Here is a 22,242-nt window from a genome sequence, read left to right on the forward strand (position 1 = left end):
TTCCAGTGGATTTTGTACATATGGGACTTTTGAACATAGCACTTTAAGAAAACTTTGCATGTAGCACTATCTGCACCAACACTATAAATAAATTCACTGAACCTTCATTCCTGAGTCCTGGGTTTGAGTCTGGCAAGACAAACCATAACAAAAATAGTCTAAAGTACACAGCAAATCCAGCATGTCCAAATTAACACTGTCGGATTTGATTTCAACACTATTAAAGTGTCTATATGGGTCCACACCAGAAAGTGTTAATTTAACTCTTTTTGGAGAGTTGGTACGTTAACTCTGATTTAGTGTTAAACACCAAATCTGTCTGGAGTTGATAATTTAACACTTGGTGTTAAGAGTTTATATATTAACTCTCAAAGAGTATTTTAGTTTAACTACGTAAGAGTTATCTTCTAATTCATTCTAAAAAGCGGGAATTTTACTGTTCTGAACTTCTAGAAATTTCTTTTGGAAATAAACATTTACTAAAAAGATGCAATGGTTTTTGAAAAACATTTATTCTGAACTGTGCACCACAATTTCAAAACATTTTCTGAAAGATGTAACAGTGTACATGTTCTCACTTTCATTAGAATTGTGTTTATCAAAAGGTCTGACATGGTAAATGCAAATAACAGCATTCTCAACACTTATTGCTTCAATACAATATGCATGTCCTTCATTCATCCCTTTGTGGAACTTCAACGCACTTCTGCTCTCCCCATATTCCATCTTCACAAGCATATCCTGTGCGGAGATTGAATAAAAATTAGTTGACACTAATTAATGGCACAAATAATCCAGTAAACAATTGCAGCACAGTAAAAAAAAAAAAAGGAATCCTCTTTGAGCCATTACTTGTGTAAAGTATTTTCCCAAAAGACAAAGACACAGGCAACAGGTAATACTGAACTAAATGTAAAACCTCAACCTTTTTCATTTTTACCTAAACTGTGTGCACAAAACTCTGGAGGGATCTAAATGCTAACGTAGAATCCAGTCAGGACGTCTGCTACTGCTGTTTGCTCGGTTTTTTTATGGGCGATCGTTTTCAGGCTTCAAGTAGCACCATTATACCAACATTTCACATTCTAGACATTGTTTTAGGTGTATTTGACCAAAAATTTGACTGAAAATTCACATGCAAGCTTTTTTTCAAGGCTGTGGTATTTGCCCGCAAACAATACCTTTCAGCTAGCTAAAACAGAATATTATGCTATCACCGAGCAACATGGCTAATGCCTTTCACACAGCTTTGTCTCAACTCCAAAGAGCCACAGAAGTAAAAGCTAATAACAATTGAAACAATCTTTGAAAAAATGACTTACCAAGCATGGCAAACAACTCAAATATGTAGAGCAAAATGTTCTGAAACGGCTTCACTTCAGCTTCGATTGGAGCCGTGCTGGGGGCGGAGTCTGTGAATTTACTCTGTTGGTGTCATAGCCCCTGTAGGAGTTCAGAATTAAGAGGTCAAGAGTTAATGTTTCCATTGTAACACCTCCAGATTTGACAGAGAAACACTCATTTTTAACACTCGATTTTAACTACTATCATTTTACACCTCAGAGTTACATTAAAAGAATGTGACTCTGCTTAGAGTAAAATTAACTCTACTTTTGCAAGGAGACTATTAACACCAAAAAATTTAACACTTTTGAATTTGCTGTGTAGTCAAGTACTGTAGAGCAAGTACTAAGGAAAGTGATAAGTAGAAAGAATCAGCAGACTGGTCAAATTTATTTATCTCCTGGCATCTCCACTCTACCATCTCAAAACAACCCCGGTCGTCAAACTCTCACTTGATTTATACAGACTTTATACACACCTGAACATCATTAGTCTCTACCATTAAGAAATAGGTTAGACCAAACAATACAATCTAAACAAAGAAACAGGAGTAAGATTATTTATCCAATTGACAAACTCATTTATGCAGCTAAATGGTTTGAAATGTAAAACACTGCATACAGTACAACTCAAGAGGTTACTTTAAAGTAAATAAACAGTACTATACAAAAGGAAAAACCCTTCATTTGGTTGTACCCAGTGATGCAGTTAATGATATCATGACCCACACACGTTTTGGATATAGGACCAGAACAAAGGAACAATCAATGGTAAGTTTAACCAAAGCAACATAAGCAAACATAATTTACCAGAAAGTTATCTGTCAGCAGAAGAAAATTCAAATCACCTGATGGTTCACTAGTATTTGCTTTAAAAGCATATGCATGGATGTAAACTGTAACATAATGCTACCACAAACAAAGTTACACCAGCAATGTCAAGGTCAAGCCTACCACTTTTTTCCACAAATACCAGCAAGCAATTTGCATATTTTTTGGTTCAGGCCAGCTTTGTAGCCTTCTAGGAAGAAATCTTTAAAATCTTTTTCTACATGAACTGGGAAACAAGTTGTACATAATGCTCTTTTTTTCCAGACCATTTCACCAATAGCACAGCTTCATCTAAAGAGTTTACAGTTCAGGACCCTTTAAAGGCCAGACTTGTAATATTGTGCAAATGGAAATCTCCCATTATTCCTATCATGTTTTTTTCGGAAAATATTCTATTAATGCAATGCTTACCTTTGATTACATTTGATTCTTGATGTTATACTGTATATATATTATTTGAAAATTTAATGAAAAGAACAGTCACATTTTGATGAGTACTGAGGTGCAGCTACAGTGGGGCAAACAAGTATTTAGTCAGCCACCGATTGTGCAAGTTCCCCCACCTGAAATGATGACAGAGGTCAGTAATTTGCACCAGAGGTACACTTCAACTGTGAGAGACAGAATGTGGAAAAAAAAAAAATAAATAAAAATAAAAAAAAAATCCATCAATCCACATGGTAGGATTTGTAAAGAATTTATTCGTAAATCAGGGTGGAAAATAAGTATTTGGTCAATAACAAAAATACAACTCAATACTTTGTAACATAACCTTTGTTGGCAATAACAGAGGTCAAACGTTTACTATAGGTCTTTACCAGGTGTTGCAGCTTTTAGGCAGGGATGACTCCGAGAGTTGCTTTCTCACTGCATATGCTTTATTTCACAATCAGATCGATAACAAAAACATACAGCAGCTCCTCTCCAACTCCTAGCCCTTCGCTGCGGTGGAAAAAAGAACGACTCCAATCCCCTTCAAGGAACATACGTACAAAAGAGTTTTCCTGACACACCAATGGGGCGTTCAATGCCAGCTTGTAAATATGAGTACTCTGGCAGAATAACAGTTCAAATGAAAAATACACCAGAACAAACAAGCAAACAAAAAAAGAAGTGTAGGGTACCTTTGAACCAATGACCACCAAAGTATAACAACAATACTTTTTAACATAACCCGGCCCCGTCAATATGTGTATCTCTCACACAGGTTTGCACACACAGTAGCTGGTATTTTGGCCCATTCCTCCATGCAGATCTTCTCGAGAGCAGTGATGTTTTGGGGCTGTCGCCGAGCAACACGGACTTTCAACTCCCGCCACAGATTTTCTATGGGGTTGAGGTCTGGAGACTGGCTAGGCCACTCCAGGACTTTCAAATGCTTCTTACGGAGCCACTCCTTTGTTGCCCGGGCGGTGTGTTTTGGATCATTGTCATGTTGGAAGACCCAGCCTCGTTTCATCTTCAAAGTTCTCACTGATGGAAGGAGGTTTTGGCTCAAAATCTCACGATACATGGCCCCATTCATTCTGTCCTTAACACGGATCAGTCGTCCTGTCCCCTTGGCAGAAAAACAACCCCATAGCATGATGTTTCCACCCCCATGCTTCACAGTAGGTATGGTGTTCTTGGGATGCAACTCAGTATTCTTCTTCCTCCAAACACGACGAGTTGAGTTTATACCAAAAAGTTCTACTTTGGTTTCATCTGACCACATGACATTCTCCCAATCCTCTGCTGTATCATCCATGTGCTCTCTGGCAAACTTCAGACGGGCCTGGACATGCACTGGCTTCAGCAGCGGAACACGTCTGGCACTGCGGGATTTGATTCCCTGCCGTTGTAGTGTGTTACTGATGGTGACCTTTGTTACTTTGGTCCCAGCTCTCTGCAGGTCATTCACCAGGTCCCCCCGTGTGGTTCTGGGATCTTTGCTCACCGTTCTCATGATCATTTTGACCCCACGGGATGAGATCTTGCGTGGAGCCCCAGATCGAGGGAGATTATCAGTGGTCTTGTATGTCTTCCATTTTCTGATGATTGCTCCCACAGTTGATTTTTTCACACCAAGCTGCTTGCCTATTGTAGATTCACTCTTCCCAGTCTGGTGCAGGTCTACAATACTTTTCCTGGTGTCCTTCGAAAGCTCTTTGGTCTTGGCCATGGCGGAGTTTGGAGTCTGACTGTTTGAGGCTGTGGACAGGTGTCTTTTATACAGATGATGAGTTCAAACAGGTGCCATTCATACAGGTAACGAGTGGGGGACAGAAAAGCTTCTTACAGAAGACGTTACAGGTCTGTGAGAGCCAGAGACTTTCCTTGTTTGAGGTGACCAAATACTTATTTTCCACCCTAATTTACGAATAAATTCTTTACAAATCCTACCATGTGAATTCATGGATTTTTTTTTTCACATTCTGTCTCTCACAGTTGAAGTGTACCTCTGGTGCAAATTACTGACCTCTGTCATCATTTTAAGTGGGGGAACTTGCACAATCGGTGGCTGACTAAATACTTTTTTGCCCCACTGTATATGATGATTTATATCGTGCATGTGATCTACATTTCTTTTTTTCTTTTCTTTTTTCTGTTTTTTACTTTCTAAGCATAATTCAACATAATGGCTGAGAAAACCCATATGGAAAAGATATATATAAATGTTATAAAGTTTATCTGTCTTGTGTGAAACTTGTATGAAAAGCATATAAGAGTGAAAACAGATATAAGATCCCTTGAAAAATTATATAATGAAACTTGTATGTTTTGGATACTTACTAAAACAATGTATGAAAGTAATTAGAAAGTGGCCACTTTCATGAGTAATCACATATAAGTTTTTACTATTTCTTTTTCACATGGGAAGCACTGGGAGACTGAGAACAAGATTGCAACATTATTTACAGTTTGGCAGTAAATCAACATGATATCCCAGTGTGTTAACATTTGCATGTAAGTCAGTGGGAAAAGTAGGAAAACAGGAGTTACAGAACCACAGAGAACAGATCTGAAGGGAGTAGAGAGTTAGGGAAAGTCAAAGGGGGAATAAAAAGCAGCTGTGTAACTGGGAAGTGGTGTGACATTCGGTATGTCAGCATAACTTTCATAGGCTAAGATCAAATATCTGCTGTTGCTTTTGAAATCACAGTCCTAAAAAGAGGTGACTGTATTTCCTTTATTCATAAGCCTTTATTCAAACCAGCAGTGATGATACAAAACAAGCACATAGTACATTTTTTTAATTGTTAACTTTGTTACTGTGTTTAAAACTAAAATACTAGTTGTTCTGCAGTCAGCTCAGAAGAAGCATAAATGACTATGGTTATACACCAGCTAAGGATTTTTCTTGAAAAGGGCACAGTAAAAACTGTTTAATTTTGAAAGAACATAATTGCTTTCAGCTGCTATAGAGGTATTCAGTAAATGAGACAATCCTAATGGTATGCATCTTTGTCCAAGAGGTGGCAATCTCCTTCCATTGAAAATATAATCTCACTGTGTGCCATAGTCTACATGACACAATCCAAGAAATTCTCCTTTTTGCTTTACCCTGCAATGGACAATATACCTGAATAGACTGTACCTGTTAACCTCTCACCCTATGACATTTTGGGCAGGATTCCAGCCCCACCATGACTCTGCATTGGATAACCAGTTAAGAAAATGGATGAATAGATTTATTTTTCCACAATTTTTTCCTGACATTTCAAAGGCAGCAAAAATGTCCTTGACAAAATGTATGGTATGTAGCACAGCACATGGAACAGTCACACAGTCATATGTGATATACAAACCATTAAATGCCAACTCTTCTAATAAAGTTTTAAACCCATTTCATGACTTGCTGTTGTGCTCTGTCCTCATTGCCCACTATCTAGTCCCTCCTTACCGTTAGTTAATAAGGTTTATCCCCACAATGTATTAATAAATGAACATGTAATGTATATAAGGATATATTTTTAAGGAAATACAAACACAGATAGTTCACATCAATAATAAGAGAACACAGTTAAGTGCTGTAAAGTGAAAACGGGTATAAACAATCCTGCTTCTACACCTTCAAACAAAACCCAGTTTATGTTCTATAACTGCAGTCTGTGCTTCTATTTTCCATGTGTCTATCCTCTGTCCATCTTAGCCAAATCAGGGAAGGTATATTCTTCAAGGTGTCTGCCTACAGAAAAGAAAATGTTCATGTTTTAAGGGGAATACTATTTCACTTGGCTCACAGAAAAAAATGTAAAATAAAAATCAAAATTTTTTTGATTAATTTGAATGCAATAAAATGACCAATTGTATATTTTTTTATTCTTTCATTGGAACCAACAAAAATGTAGGAGCCACTTCCTGTTAACAAAAGCAAAAAATGGAAGTGACACTCCTAGTGACAAGTTAATCATTAACGATTAACTGTTTTCCTGGTATCGTGAATATCTTCCTGTAATTGTATATGTTAAGGGGAAGTGGGTGCTTTTAATTCCTTTTGTAAGAAATTGAACCTTTTCCTGATCCATGACTAAGCATGCAAACACAATAGCCACACAAGGTTTCCAGTTCACCCTAATGTAAAAAATGAAGGTGGGGTTGTGTTAAAATATGTTTCTCAGTCATTGCAGACATCTTGCTCTCCCTGCTTATCCGGATTCTGAAAAAAGTAATATGCTTCTTGTTTAAATAAGGTTTTATATGCACTGGTATCTACTAACTCCCCCTCCCTTTCCAAACGCCTTCGATGCTTGTTTCCTGCGGGGGAAGACGGCGGGTATGCATGCCGCGCTGAAATGGTAGCGCTGTGTAGGACGACTGCTGTGTTCCTTCGGATTACCCCCCACCCCCCTATCCACCCCTGTGGCCAGTCACGTGCTCTAATGTTGTGATGTGGACATTAATGTGCTCTCTGTGCAGAGGAGTTTTTTTTGTTTCCTGTTCTCATGCTGTCCTCCCATAGGTGCCCAGCGTGAGAAGAGGTCTCTTTTCTTCCTCTTGTACTTTTTCCCATTGTTGTGTAATTTTTCAGTGTTTTCTCTGCAACGCTGCCGATCTCCGACTGTATTCCCATGTGATATCTTTGTTGTGTGTGTAAGTCGGGGGGGGGGGGGGGGTACTATTCCTCTGCGGGGCAACCTGCATATGGCCAATAAAGCATTCATTCAATTCAATTCAATTCAATTCAATTCAATTCAACAGTTACCAAAGTACAGTAAAGTTACACTCACGTAATCTTTTTACTTTTAAGCACTTGTTTGACCCATGGAGCATTGGGGTCCAGACAAATCTTTTGCCCCTCCTTCTTGAGAGTAGCACTGCAGGATCGAAGACAGATACGAGACGGCAGATGTATGCATATGGTTCAAGTGTTTTATGAGGGCAAATCAATAGAAATACTTACATAATCTCAGTGCTTTTGCAGTAGGAGTTTGCAGGGTAAATATCCACGGTGCTTATGAAACGTCCAATTGGCCTTTTCTCCTTAAAGAGGCATTGGCATCTAGGACTGATACCTGAGGCTTTTAGATAAGTTAGAGAATGATTTTAGTGTCTGGAGACAAACAAGGTAAGGCAAGCATCTATTGCAGGTTAAAATTCACATGCACGTGACAAAAATGAAAATTCTGTTGCTGCCATTAGGTGTCAAATGCACATTTCTGAGCAATAAATGTTTTGTATTTTCATCAGTTGTTCAGCTATACTTACCTCCATGGATAGTCAGGAAAACCAGGAGTGCTACAACGATGGTAGACATTTCTTCTGCAACTGACTGTAAACTAAACTATCTAAGAGATACGATATATATCTGAAGAATATGATTAGTGAGTAGACTATCAGCTCAGCCCTCTTCTTTGAAAGATTGTGATGAAGTCTGCTCTGCAGACCCCCTTTCTCTCTTTGCTCCCTCTTTCCAATGAACTCTTTTTTCTCCCCCCTCAATAACCACAACTGAAAAAAAAAATGAGAGCACAGAATAAGAATCACATAAGAAATACATGCTGCAGCAGCAGGCTTTTGGCAAGGAAATACCTGGACTCTGTCCCAAGATAAGTACATCGCAAGAGAACTGATTTCCATGGAAAAAGGTTGTGCCAGTAAATGGTACTAACAAGTTATCTGGAATATGGATATCTGTGCCAAACCAAAGACTTTGTATTTGTCTTTCTTGTCTTTGTATAATTTGTGTTGCATATATGCATAAATAAACATAGATCATAACAGTTTCCCTCTATAAACATAAATAAAACTAGCACAAACCTGTTAATATTCAGCCAGATATATGTGTGAAGGCTTTGCAGATACCAACTTTTCAAACAGAAGGTGCTTATGACAAGCCAGCAGGCTTGCCCTGGCATGACATTAAAGTCAGACGGATGCGATTTCACATGTGAAATTGTACTTCGGGACCATCCCCCAACAGATATCCAAGATTAAAGTATTCATTGTTTATGGGTGAGAGGTTGTACAATTCTTTATTTGTTAAACATCCTGACGTTTTTCAGACTATCCAGGGGATGTTTACATTTGAGTCTCAATGGAGGCAAGTTATATTGTAAAACTTCATCCCATCAGCTTGCAGAACGCAAACAATGAACAATTGGCCAACAGCAAGGAAATGATTCAGTCCTTGTTTTCCCAGTTCAGGTTTTTAAGTCTTACCATGAACCTCATGGTAATTTGGGGCTTTTAATGATTTCTTTGAACTGTTATTTTTTCAGGGTGGAATGCTTTGGACGCCATATATCTTTAATTACTTTAAAATTCCAGAATTGGGTGTATAGGATTTTAGATTTTTTTTCTTTGGGGGGGAGAGGGGGGGGGGGGGGGTTCTCTAATCCACACAGGCTCAAATATATACATACACCCCCACTAATAATTGGTTAAATTTTTCCAAGTTGCACCTTACCAGGTGCTTTTGTGTCCAAGTTTTAAACTATCTGGGTTTTGATTTGAGGTGAAGAATCTTGGAGGTAGTCTTTCTCCTTTATTACTTCATCTAGTTTGTTGTACCAGCTTTAAGCCTTGGTGGTTCCTGGGGTGTTTCTGAACATGCTAACTAATCATCTCTTGTATTCTTCCAGACTTTGAAAAAGTGATGACATATCAGAATAACTTGTACTTATGCACTACTGTTTGAACTGATGATGGAGAGATCTGCAGTTGTTGGCTCCAAGAGACCTTCCCAACTTATCCTTTTCCGGTTTTATTCAGTTCTTTTTACTTTCCCAATGTTGTGTTGGTCAACCAAATAGGTCCTGTCAAACAAATCCATTTTTAATGCTGGCAAACAGAAACTACAAGTCGCATTTAATCATAATCACTAATCACAAGTTAATAGGCATTGTCCTTGTCAATTTGAAAGACACTGTTGCACTTTCAGCGCCACTTATTAAAATATTTAAGTGAGTGTATGTATATGTTTGATCCTGAATAATTCTGACTCTGTGTGGACTGGAGAAAATCAGAAAATAAATTCAAACTTGTTCAATCAAAAATTTTTTAGTAATTAAATATGTACACTGTACAATCACTCCACGCTGGAAAAAGAACAGTTCAAAGAAATCCTTGTTGCCATGACATTCATGTCCATGATGCGTGTATATACACACACTGTATATACTGTGTGTATATATCTTTGAGTCTATGAACAGGAAATAGATTTCCTGCATGTTGTCTTGACTTCTTTCCAAAATATTTCATCTTTCTACATTGCTTTAACAGTGAAAAGGTGCAATGTCAGCATCTATGCATTTAATATACATGTCTACTATACTGATAAAATAACAGTTTAACTTTTTACTGTATTACACATTTTCAGCATAAATGGAAATACAGTGTTGACAGTAAAAACAGTCTGCACAATTCTAAAGAACTTAAAAGTCAATATTTGGTTTAGGTAAGGTAAACCTTTATTCTTCACACGACCTCAACTTGCTTAGGCAAGCTTCCTTGCTATTTCTTTTCGTTAATGAAATGACTACAGGCTTCTTGAAGGACATTCAAAGCTCTTCTTTGGATGTTAGCTGCCTTCTTTAAAAGTCTCTGTCAAGGTAATCCCACACTGCTTAAATCATGTTGAAGTCTGGCTTTTCAACCCATGACAGATTATGTTCCATTGTGTGTTTTCTATTCAGTGCCTTTTGTGCATCAATAATGTTTTGACAGTGACGGTGATCACTGACACAGCAATCAGATGAGTTCCAGATGTTAGTGAATGATGGTTTATAATCTGATGTTACTTTTTTGCATTCATAATTAAATGAATTTTGACAAGATTCCCAAACCATGACAAATCTTTCAGCAAGTTTTAGCAGTGGCTGTTGACACTCACTTCACAAGACCTGTTGCCACTGAGTTTGAGTCCGTTCTTGTTTATTTTGGCACAGCATATTAGCCTTTTCTTCCCGGTTCCCCTCCTTAAAAATGGCTTTTTAACTGCCACACTCCCACTGAAACAATTTCTGATGAGACCTCAGGGAATAGAAGGGACAGATATATCTTGCATTCCCTTTGTCTTTTTTTTTTTCGTGATTTCTTCCTCTATTTCTTTAGGGCATGGCTTTCAGTTACTGTTTATCTGCAGTAGATATGTGTAGTTTTTTAGACCTGGCATGTTTTGTCCTCCACTTAACAAATTTCCTTAATTTTTTGGTGACACTCTCAGCACACTCTAACAGCACACTGAGATATGCCCCAAACCAACTAAAGTCACAGAGCAGGGTCAGTGGATGCTTAGGTGCATAGTACATGATGAGAGAGTTTGGCGTATGTTACGTTTCGGTGTTGTCAGTGTGTTGTTTTTGGCGTGACTGTTATGTGTTTCCTGTTTTACTTTGAAAGTCTGTGTTATCTTAGTGTTTTCAGTTTACGTTTCCCTGTCTCGTCAGGTCTAATTTGCCCCAGCTGTGTTTCCCTCCCGTGGTCCATTCCCTGATTGCTCCTTCTAGGTATTTAAACCCTGTGTTTCAGTGTGTCATGGTCGCGATCTCCCCCGTGTTGTAAATAGTTTGGTGTTTTGTTGTAAATAAATAGTCTGTTGTAAATAGCTGTGAATGGGTTTGTTAATATTTTCGTTTGAGACACCTTCGTTTTGGGATTTTGGTGGAGAGCTTTAGTTTTTTTCTCGTGTGTCTTTTTCTTATTTTTATTTTCATACGTTGCACGCCGGTTGCCTAGGCCGGGGTGTAACATATGGGGGCTCGTCCGGGATTGCCTTCGCTGGGGGGGTCCGAGGACCGCCCCAGCCTTTGTCGTCTGCTGGAGGGTCCGTGGGACCGCTCCAGCCTTCATTCGCCTTCGCTGGAGGGTCCGAGGGACCGCTCCAGTCTTCATCTACCTTCGCTGGAGGGTCCGAGGGACCGCTCCAGCCTTCGTCGTCTGCTGGAGGGTCAGTGGGACCGCTCCAGCCTTCATCAGCTTCGTCCGTCTTCGCTGGAGGGTCCGTTGGAGGGACCGCTTCAGCCTTCGTTTGTCTTCGCTGGAGGGTCCGAGGCACCGCTCCAGCCTTCGTCTGCCTTCGCTGGAGGGTCCGAGGCACCGCTTCAGCCTTCGTTTGTCTTCGCTGGAGGGTCCGAGGCACCGCTCCAGCCTTCGTCTGCCTTCGCTGGAGGGTCCGAGGCACCGCTTCAGCCTTCGTTTGTCTTCGCTGGAGGGTCCGAGGCACCGCTCCAGCCTTCGTCTGCCTTCGCTGGAGGGTCCGTGGGACCGCTCCAGCCTTCGTTTGTCTTCGCTGGAGGGTCCGTGGGACCGCTCCAGACTTCATCCGTCTTCGCTGGAGGGTCCGAGGCACCGCTCCAGCCTTCGTCTGCCTTCGCTGGAGGGTCCGAGGGACCGCTCCAGCCTTCGTCGTCTGCTGGAGGGTCCGGGGGACCGCTCCAGCCTTCGTCGTCTGCTGGAGGGTCCGTGGGACCGCTCCAGCCTCCACCAGCCTTCATCCGCCTTCGCTGGAGGGTCCGTGGGACCGCTCCAGCCTTCATCCGCCTTCGCTGGAGGGTCCGTGGGACCGCTCCAGCCTTCGTCGTCTGCTGGAGGGTCCGTGGGACCGCTCCAGCCTTCATCGGCTTCGTCTGTCTGGATCAAACTTTTCACTTGGTGTTAAATGTTTGATTTTTGGGTGGGGGGAACTGTTACGTTTCTGTGTTGTTTGATCGGAGGGTGGTCACCTACATCTATGTCATGTTCGAGGACAGTAGTGCGAGACGGAGTGTCAGCGAACAGAGATGGGTAATTATTGATCAGAGAACACACATCGGTCTGGGCAGCCTCATCTAAATGTTTTAGGTGAGATTTCAAATTATCCATTATTTCAGAGTTTCTGAGTCGGGAGCAACCCTCAGCACAAACGAAAGCTAAGCCATCACTTTCTGGGCTATACTGAGACGGGGATGCTGGCACAACTACCGACACGGCAGACAGCGCAGCGGGGGATGAGGAGGAGTTTACACCTGCATCACGAACAAAATAAGGCTTCATCAGATTAACATGACACACACGACGCTTTCTCCTACGGTCTGGGGTACCTATAACATAATCTGTGTCACTCAGTTTCTCTTGGACAGTATAGGGCCCACAGAACTTTGCCTGGAGAGAGGATCCAGGAACGGGTAGGAGAGTCAACACTTTGTCACCCACTTCAAATTTTCTCTGCACGGACTTTTTGTCGAATTTCCTTTTCATTTTTTCCTGAGACGCGGAAAGAGCCTCGCGTGCAATTTCGCATGCTTTATGCAGACGCTCCCTAAAACAACTTACGTAATCTAATACGTTCTGCTCGGGGGTAGCTGTGTCGGACAGATATCTCTCTTTAAGCAGCCGCAGGGGACCACGCACTGTGTGTCCAAACACCAGCTCTGCGGGACTGAAACCCGTGGACTCCTGCACACTCTCCCTCACCGCTAGAAGGAGAAGTGGCAGACCTTCGTCCCACTCTCTTCCTGACTCGAGGCAGAACTTCCTCATCATGGCTTTTAAAGTCTGGTGGAAACGCTCAAGCGCACCCTGTGATTCGGGGTGATATGCACTGGATTTTTGATGCTTGATGGATAGCGATTTTAAGACCTGAGCGAATATCTTGAACATGAAGTTAGACCCTTGGTCTGTTTGAACTGATTTAGGCAAACCGAAAAGGGAGAAAAAGTTTACTAATGCTCTGACAATGGCTTTGACTTTGATAGTGCGTAACGGAATAGCCTCGGGGAAGCGTGTGGCGGCGCACATTAAAGTCAAAAGGTACTGATGTCCTGACTTGGTTTTTGGAAGCGGACCTACACAATCGATGATTATGTGCTCAAATGGTTCGCCTAAGGCTGGGATTGGATGCAATGGAGCAGGAGGAATAACCTGGTTGGGTTTTCCGCTGACCTGGCAAACGTGGCAAGAGCGGCAATATTTGGTCACATCAGTCTTCAAACCTGGCCAGAAAAAGTGACGCAGAATACGAAGGTAGGTTTTCCTAATTCCTAAATGTCCAGAGAAACTGTCATGTGCTAGGCTGAGTACTTGGTGTCGGAAATTTTGCGGTACAACTGCTTGTTGAAATACGTTCCAGCCAAGATCACTAGAGGAGGGAGGATTCCATTTGCGCATTAACACATCATTTTCAATGCTGTAGACACGGGGATTCTGATCGCTTGAATTTGCGGCATACGTTGCACGCCGGTTGCCTAGGCCGGGGTGTAACATATGGGGGCTCGTCCGGGATTGCCTTCGCTGGGGGGGTCCGAGGACCGCCCCAGCCTTTGTCGTCTGCTGGAGGGTCCGTGGGACCGCTCCAGCCTTCATTCGCCTTCGCTGGAGGGTCCGAGGGACCGCTCCAGTCTTCATCTGCCTTCGCTGGAGGGTCCGAGGGACCGCTCCAGCCTTCGTCGTCTGCTGGAGGGTCAGTGGGACCGCTCCAGCCTTCATCAGCTTCGTCCGTCTTCGCTGGAGGGTAAAAGAAGTTGACTTGCCTGCACAGAGTCCTGACCTCAACCTGACTGAACACCTTTTGGATGAATTAAAGAGTGGGAGCCAGGCCTTCTCCTCCAACTTCCTTGTCTGACCTCACAAACGCACTTGTGGAACGATGGTCAAAAATTTTCATAAACACAAATAAATTAAACCTTGTGGAATTAAAAATGGGATGCCTCTCAAGTTCATATGTGTGTGAAGGCAGATGAGTGAATAGTTTTGGCAATATACATTTAGTGAATGTGGAGGTGATTGGAGTTGTTTTAATGTTTGAAAATATCTATTTTTTATTATATACTTCACTTAGAATGTGGTAATCTGTAAATGAAAACACACAATTGGTGGGAAAATCAGTGAGCTACATAAAGTTGAAGGTTTACAGACGTTCCTACTATTCATTCTGAGGAAACATGACCATATATGTCATTTTTAAGCACAGTTCATCCCACCCCAGTTGTTGTCAAATCTCAATGAATGTGCCTGCTACCAGCATGCACCAGCATGGCAGCAAGTACTGTAATTCAAGTAGATAGTGAGATGATTCACAAGGACGCAAAAACTGGAATGCTTGCATAAAAGTTAGTAGAGTTTATTCTCACCTCTTAGATACCTACACTAAATGGCACTGCAGTTTCATCCAATATTTGTTTTGTCATTTCAAACCTGGCCATTGTGAGTTGACAGTGTGAGTCATCTTTTAACAATAATTCCAAAATAGGTGTTAAAAATAGTTCATCATTTTCATTATCCACCTAAAATGGTCTGATTTCATTTATTCCATTTAGGGGAATTTCTTTGCTTCAACTTCTAGCTTTAGGTTCAAGATGGGCCAACATGAGGTTGTGGAAGTTTTGTTTTGTGAAACATGCTGTTAGGAAAAATTTTGTTATACTTCCTCTTAATTAAAAGTCTAGTTCCTGTATTTTGTGTGTGTGTGTGTGTGTGTGTGTACATGTTTAAACATCTTTGTGATGGCAGAAAATTAAAGCATTATGCCAATGAGATGTCCTCACTAATATACGAAAGTACGCTCCTTAAAATAGGTTTTGCTTTGCAAAATGAAATCTTGCATATAACAGTAGAAATATTTTTTTTCTTTGTTGTGTGCAGGAAATATGAAATACTTTAAATGCACAGAACTCAAACTCAAGCAATAGACAGTGTTTGGTCACTCATATATGTATAAATATTTCTTTAGGGGAATTTCATGGAGCCAGATGATGTAAACTGTCATTTGATTTCTAACATTTGCTGGTGGTCACATGCCGGATATCATCTTTTCTTCACATGTCTCACTACATATGTTAGTTTTAATTTCAGCATCGTAATGGTTAACTTAAAAACTTTCCGTTGAGGTCCATCACATGCTCTGTGTTTAACCATAACTGCTTTCCCTTTCTATATAGCGAAGGTGGGTGTGACCACAAAGGGACCATCGGTTAATAGGTTTATAGACCTTTGGTCATTGCATCCAATTTTTCCAAAAATCAATTTTAAAAAACAAAACAAAACAGAAAAAAAAATTCATTACAACTAATATGGAAATATCTGTGCCTTTAAATGACAGACTTTTGCCCTCTGAAAGAAAAAAAATCTTTAGTCAGCATTAATTTGTTAAGTGAAGCAACAGTTAAAGTCTTTTTCTCTTGCTCAGACTTCCTTCTGCTTCATGAGAATGATTGAATCGACGTCATGTCAGCAGACATGTTTGAGCTAGATGAGATTGCATCAGACTCAAGTCCAATAACAACTTTTGGCAGCTCACCCACTGTTGCTTCAGGAAATATCAATTGCATAAGTAATAAACTGACAATCGTGCCTTCCAAAATGACACCAATGTAATCTAGGGTGCATAAACGCCAAAGGTTCAGTGTCATCAGTTCTGGGAAAGGATTTTAAGATAAGATAAGATAAGATAGAACTTTATTAATCCCTCGGGTGGGTTCCTCTGGGAAATTCGACTTCCAAAGAAAGCACAGCAACGACCGAAGTTACAGTTACAGAACTGTTATATATATATATATATATACACACACACACACACACACACATATATATAAATACAGAGACAAATATAAATAAAATATACAAAGGGGATAAATAGAATAAATAGGAATAAAAAATAAAAATACAAGTGAATTGCACATTTCAAGTATTGAGTCTATTGCACTGTTGACTATTTTCTGTCTCTTTTTAACATATATGCATTTTTTTTTACTATAATGCATATATGGCATGTGTACATGATCAACATATTCACAGTATACCCACTGTTGAAATACAGCAGGTATTTAGCTTTTCTTCTTAAGGACTGAGTGAAATTAAGTTGGCAGTTAATTACTGAGGAGGCAATTACCATCTCATATGGAAAAGAAATGAAATTCTTTAAGAATAAAAAATACTGTAGCTCTTATAAGACTTGATGAGCGAATGTGATACTACATTTTACTTAGGAATTTAGCCACTTTTGCATTTTTCCCCATTTTCACTTTGTTTTCTATGAAAACTATGCAAATAGGTAACTTTCATGATGACTGAGTATGTGAGAGACATGCCAACAAACGGAGGCTAACATTCATCAACCAGTCATTCAAAAATTACATTCAGGTGTAAATTATATTATATCTGTGAATCAGTCACCACTTGGTCAATCTTTAAGCTTCGTGCAAGAGCTGGTGCAATACAGGAATGCAGACGTAGTTGGTTAATGAAAAAAAAAAAAATCTGAAGCATTCCTGTGGCATCAGTCGATTATCACAGAATTTTAGTCACAGTGTTTTTCCACAAAGGTGATATATGTGACAAATCTTGATAAATCAGACTATTAGAGCTCTCAGTGTGAATTCCCACACCGGGTCTGAAAGTCCACTCTTGCGCAATCTGCAAGAAGTGAGTCATTTTCAGTTGGCTTTAAAAGCTGAGCCTCTTCAGGGATAGAGTCAAACAGCAGAGCAGCTGAACTGAGAGAAGAGAGGGGACCGGGAGCTGAAAGAAAGACAAACAGACTAGAAGAAAAAACAAACAGCTGTTGTAGATTAGCGCTTCAGGCTTCATCAGCTTTCAGAAGAACATTGTTATTTTTCGTTGTTAGTTTTTACAGAATTTCTAAAAGGCAAAATGATAAGCAACAGAATCATTGTCAGCTCCATCGTGGTGCTTTTGACCCTGCTGGCCACCTGTGAAGGTATGTTTTTTTTTGTCATTTAATGGCTTAATTTAGCAGTAACAAGCAATTTTATTCATGCTATCCTTTTTCATTGCATTAAATGTTTTCAGCATGCACTTTGTGACCATGTGCAACTGCTTTCTTCTTACAGGCATGGGAGTGGAACTGCACTGCCGTTGCATTCAGACAGAAAGCAAACCTATTGGCCGCCACATCGAGAAGGTGGAGTTGATTCTTCCCAACTCCCACTGCGAGGAGACGGAGATCATGTAAGAGCCAAAGTCTTCTTTCCATCTCAGTAGTGATAATTTTGCTTGATTTTGTCACTGTGATTTGTTGGCTTCAACACGAGTTCTCTATCTAAACTTTAGTTTTTTTTCACTGATTTGTGTTGCAGTGCCACACTGAAAAGGACAGGTGAAGAGGTTTGCCTTAATCCTGAGGCCCCCTGGGTCAAGAAAGTGATCAACAAGATCATGTCCAGGTAAGATTTTACCTAAAAGTATGCCAACACAGCAGTCTTTCTTTTAATAGGAAATAGAAACTAAGAAATTATCAAACAATGTTAAAATCCACTTTTGACACACAAATTAATTCTTCTTTACTGTTTCTTGTCCAAGCAGCAGACCCTGAGCTGAAGAACTGAAGCGACACAAGAGATGTGCTTCATGAACGAGCTGTTTTTTAACCAACAAAAATCACTGAAATCACCGTGTTCCTTTCACGAGATGAATGTCATCATATGCAACTAGCAGTACCATCGCCTGAAAACCTGTTAAAAATGACAGAATTTTGATTGAAGTGTTTGTATCAAACACCTTATTTTTTTACTTCAGTATATGTATTCTCCATGTATTCTCCTGTCATGAAGAAAGGGAGGCTACCTATTTCCCTGTGTGTATGTATTTATGTATTTATGATTATAAGTGCTTAATTTTTTTTCTGTATTTATGAAATAAAATGTCAAATAAAATGTCAAATTGAAATAGCTTGTTTGCCCTTTCTTACATTTTATATTGCAAAACTGACAATATCAATAATAGGAGCAGCCAGATATTGTAAATATTCTGTATGGAAAAACACCCATTCGATGATATAGTAACATATATGACATACATTACATATTTTAATAGATTGTTATTACTGATGCATATTGTGTCTAAGTAATTATTTACTGTTGTAACTAGTTATAGTGGACCTACATTAAGTAGTCCACTGATTCCCACTTATGGCATAATACATAATAATCAAGTAATTGGCTTTTTGTCAGACCATGACTAGTTTTTCCTCTTTGGTCCTAAAACTGTAATTTTAGAGGGAACATCTATTATTGATGAGAATGTCATGAGGCCATCTGTCATCTGAAATGTGACAAGGAGATCCACCGATACAATTTTTTTTTTGTTGGGGTCACAAGACAAAATTACCTCAAAAGTTAATTGACTTCACAGGTATATGTGTTATAATCTGCTTTTCAGGGCATGCTCACTTTTGCCAAACCACATTCTTGCTTTTATCTTTGCCTTTCTACTGAACACATGTCCTTGGATTTTTCTTCCTGTTGTTATTATCTCACTGACCCAGAAGTTCCCATTTTTCATCAGCCCCTCCTGGTTTCTAATCTCTGCTGGCCTGCATGGTAAATGGCCTGTATTTGTATAGCGCTTTATTAGTCCTTAAGGACCCCAAAGCACTTTACACATCCAGTCATCCACCCATTCACACACACTGGTGATGGCTACATTGTAGCCACAGCCACCCTGGGGCGCACTGACAGAGGCGAGGCTGCCGGACACTCGCGCCACTGGGCCCTCTGACCACCACCAGTAGGCAGCGGGTGAAGTGTCTTGCCCAAGGACACAACGACCGAGACTGGAAACCTTCCGATTACAAGGTGAACTCCCAACTCTTGAGCCATGATCGCCCCGTGCATAACACTTCCTAATCAGCCCTGATTTCTTATTTTATTTTATTTTTTAATTCAATTTTTAATCAAACAAAGTGCATATTTCCCATAGCCATGTAGCCAATTCCAAAGAAGTGAAGTTGATTCCAAGTGTTGAACTAACACGTGGTATTTTTCACTAGAATTCTCAATAAGAGCAAAACAGATGTGGATGGAAGTGAAGGGCCAATAACAGGCTGAAAAAAGGAAAAGGGGTGGCCAAATCAATACATTCTTTTAAAGAAGGAAAGTACTGGTCACCTCAGTGACACCAAAAGGCCTGAAACCTGGCAGAATACAAATAAAATGGATGCTTTTGGTTATTACATACAAAGCCAGAGAGACTAACAAAGAAGCTGCAGCTAAAAGTGGCTGCAGCAAAGGCCAGGCCTAGCAGAGCATCTCACGGAATGAAACAAAACATCTGGAGATATCCATCTGTTCTAGGCTTCAGGCAAAAAGAGACTGCAAAGAATTTCATTCGAAGCATTGAAAACAATCCGTATATTAGTTTTTCCAGTTTCAGTGTTGGGATAGGCTATCTCTTAGGAGATAGTACAATCCTTGGCTCCTTCATACTTTGTGTTAGCATATACTTTGGAAAGGTAGTGAATATGAGTTGGATAAGTGAGAAGGAATGGTTGAATCAAAATGTGAACATACATAATGAGTACTGTAAAATTTTAGTTTCATATATCAAATACTTTTCATGATTTTTTAAAGATAACAACCCACTTTCAGGTCTCTTTTTCAAACATTGAAATGTCAGGCTATGTTTGAACGCGATTATCTTAAAACTATTAAAGATAAAGGTCTAACATTTTCACTGATGTACAACAAAATTTTGAGTGCTCTACACCAACTGTGCATGGAAAGAAAACATATAAATAACAAGACAGCAAGAATATGTAAAAAAGAGGAATATATATACAAAACAAGAGGAAGCCACACAGCAGAAAGGCATTAGAGGATAGTTTACAAAGTACTTGAAAGTAGTGTAATGGACTCGGTCTGAGTCTGTGTGTGAGTGACCTGAGTGATGAGGGTTACTCAGATCATGGCTCAGATTAGTGAGTGGGTGGCCAGGGGTGGGGTGTGGGGGGATAGTCTTTCCTGACATTATGAGTGGTCCAAGGGAAGAAGCTGTTTGCCAGTGTTGAGGATTGGGACCTGATTGACCTTAGGCGCCATCCAGAGGGCAGCAGGTCAAACAGCTGTTGCGTGGGATGCACGGGGTCACCTGTGATGACCCTGGTTTTCCTGAAACAGCAGCTTCTGGGAGGTGCAGCCAATGACTCTTTTGGGTAGCAGCAGCTTCTGGTCCAGGTTATTCTTCCTCAAGGCACAGAGGAAGTGCAAACGCTGCAGGGCTTTCTTTACCTGGTGTTCTGGGTCCAGATGAGGTTGGTGGAGATGTGAGTACCCAAAAAACTGAAGGTGGAACTTCCACCTGTTTGGTTCTTTGCCTTATCTAACTGAATTTAGACCTTTTGGTGTGTTTATTACCATCTCAATAAACACGCCAAAGATCTAAATTCAGTGAATTTCTGGATTTGTTTGCCTAGTTACCTCTGTGGTTAAATAAATCATTATATTGCATTAGCTCTGCCATCTTTCCCCCATGTACCGTCAAGGCTGCTAGCAGCTAGTAGCATGTTAGCAGCCCTATAAATAGCATCTGTGCAGAGTAAACACAGAAAGCTTCCTTCTGGTTAGTTGTATGATTTGTTTGTGTCTGTTTAATACTAGAAGGCTGTTGCTTATCTTAAATCACAGCACGTGCATCTATCAGGATTGTTTTTGCTACTTGTTGCCCCCCATACTAAGACAGTGACTTCAGCAAATTCCACTTACAATATCTGAATCGAAGAGTGCAGTCCTAGGATCAGCTGTGATACTGTGCAGAACCCTCTAGCTCTGTATGCCTATGCAGGGCTTGTGTGGGATGTAAATAGTAGAGATGGACCGATCCGATATTACGTATCGGTATCGGTCCGATACTGACCTAAATGACTGGATCGGATATCGGAGAAAAATAAAAAATGTAATCCGATCCATTAAATATCACGAAAGCACCTCACAAAACTTGCAACACGCCGTAACTCACCTCAGAACGTTAGCATGTCGGAGCAGTATGCATCACGTGATAGAGCGGCTGTGGCATGCGGGACCTGTGGTCTGGATAGCATTTGGAGCTTCGCTAGCAACCCGGCATTTCATCTCCGACAAAGTTATCCCCGAGAGAAGTAAAGCAAGTGTGTAAGTCCATCTCTGAATGTTTGTAAAGCATTCCTGCGTTAAGCTTAACGAGCGACTGCCTCTCGCTCTCCGGCTGCTACTTCAATCGTGAAACTGCTTAATGATCAGCTGATCGGCTTTTCTGTCGCGAGTCCGTCTTTGTTTTTGGCCCACTTTGCACCAGAAAGAGGAAACCAGCGGCTGAACAACAGCAGCACGTTTAAGCTTGATAAGCTGTTGTTAGAATTTATTTAATATTACTTTCTACTAGTGATGGCCCGCTTGAAGCTGACGCTCCGGAGCGTGTGTCGAAAAAAACAACACACTGGTTCAGAAGCACTGTGTCGAGGCTTGCTTCGTTTGGCAAAAGTCACGTGACCAGTGACGTCCGAAGCTTCATTACGCACGTAACTGCTTCGGTACCTGATTCAAACAGATATAAGGAAGTGAATCATCCACGGGATTCGTGGAGTGTGTTGATGGTGACAGATAGCGACGAGGTGATCATTCCACTGACAGATATGGAGCCAGCGAGGAAGAGAGGACGTTCTGGCGTGTGGAAATATTTTGAGTTGATTTTGCTCAATTCATTTTATCTGCCGAAGTGAAAAACTTGAAATGTCCAAAATCATGTTTTCATAATGTAAATATCATTACAGCATATGACTTTAGGAACACTTCCATGTGAATTAAAGCTGATGAAGACTACAAAAATGTATTTGACACTATACGTACATGACATTGCTACACAGTTTAGAAAATCATTTTGTTTATTGTTTTTAGGTGAT

The 22,242-nt window shown here is 40.4% G+C and overlaps 2 protein-coding genes across 7 annotated transcripts; one reads left to right on the forward strand and one right to left on the reverse strand.

Moving 5' to 3' along the window:
- Positions 1 to 204: 204 nt before the first annotated feature.
- On the reverse strand, positions 205 to 11,473 carry LOC147327897 (C-X-C motif chemokine 10-like). 4 transcript variants are annotated; one of them, XR_015129898.1, is made up of 5 exons: positions 7,863 to 11,473; positions 7,558 to 7,675; positions 7,385 to 7,471; positions 1,323 to 1,443; positions 205 to 741 (listed from the first exon to the last, which is right to left on the reverse strand). XR_015129898.1 is itself a non-coding variant. In XM_086295863.1 (4 exons), the coding sequence occupies exons 1-4, from the start codon at positions 7,909 to 7,911 to the stop codon at positions 1,374 to 1,376; spliced, it is 324 nt and encodes a 107-aa protein (XP_086151989.1). In that variant the 5' UTR covers positions 7,912 to 11,473; the 3' UTR covers positions 1,040 to 1,373. The 4 variants fall into 4 exon arrangements, 3 of the variants coding, with proteins under 3 accessions (XP_086151989.1, XP_086151990.1, XP_086151991.1); XM_086295863.1 differs by lacking the exon at positions 205 to 741 and having other exon boundaries at positions 1,040 to 1,443; XM_086295864.1 differs by lacking the exons at positions 205 to 741; positions 1,323 to 1,443 and adding an exon at positions 4,989 to 6,342.
- A 5,556-nt stretch (positions 11,474 to 17,029) lies between these two features.
- On the forward strand, positions 17,030 to 18,257 carry LOC147327898 (permeability factor 2-like). Of its 3 annotated transcripts, none has more exons than XM_086295881.1 (4): positions 17,030 to 17,289; positions 17,423 to 17,540; positions 17,669 to 17,755; positions 17,892 to 18,257. In XM_086295881.1, exons 1-4 carry the CDS (start codon positions 17,223 to 17,225, stop codon positions 17,902 to 17,904), a joined length of 285 nt encoding a protein of 94 aa, XP_086152007.1. In that variant the 5' UTR covers positions 17,030 to 17,222; the 3' UTR covers positions 17,905 to 18,257. The 3 variants fall into 3 exon arrangements, with proteins under 3 accessions (XP_086152007.1, XP_086152009.1, XP_086152008.1); XM_086295882.1 differs by having other exon boundaries at positions 17,031 to 17,289; positions 17,895 to 18,257; XM_086295883.1 differs by lacking the exon at positions 17,892 to 18,257 and having other exon boundaries at positions 17,669 to 17,759.
- The last annotated feature ends 3,985 nt before the right edge of the window (positions 18,258 to 22,242 follow it).

Source organism: Aulonocara sp. 'chitande type north' Nkhata Bay, linkage group LG6 (genome assembly GCF_057382095.1).
Source record: "Aulonocara sp. 'chitande type north' Nkhata Bay isolate Kocher_YH1m ecotype deep benthic linkage group LG6, A_spYH_male_GT1.1, whole genome shotgun sequence".
Classification (NCBI taxonomy): Eukaryota; Metazoa; Chordata; class Actinopteri; order Cichliformes; family Cichlidae; genus Aulonocara; species Aulonocara sp. 'chitande type north' Nkhata Bay.

Coding starts and splice junctions, on each gene's coding strand:
- LOC147327897 (XM_086295863.1), bottom strand. CDS start 7,911: ATGTCTACCATCGTTGTAGCACTCCTGGTTTTCCTGACTATCCATGGA. Junction 7,676..7,862: donor TTTCCTGACTATCCATGGAG/GTAAGTATAGCT, acceptor CTTATCTAAAAG/CCTCAGGTATCAGTCCTAGA. Junction 7,472..7,557: donor TGCAAAAGCACTGAGATTAT/GTAAGTATTTCT, acceptor TCGATCCTGCAG/TGCTACTCTCAAGAAGGAGG.
- LOC147327898 (XM_086295881.1), top strand. CDS start 17,223: ATGATAAGCAACAGAATCATTGTCAGCTCCATCGTGGTGCTTTTGACC. Junction 17,290..17,422: donor CCTGCTGGCCACCTGTGAAG/GTATGTTTTTTT, acceptor TTCTTCTTACAG/GCATGGGAGTGGAACTGCAC. Junction 17,541..17,668: donor TGCGAGGAGACGGAGATCAT/GTAAGAGCCAAA, acceptor TTTGTGTTGCAG/TGCCACACTGAAAAGGACAG.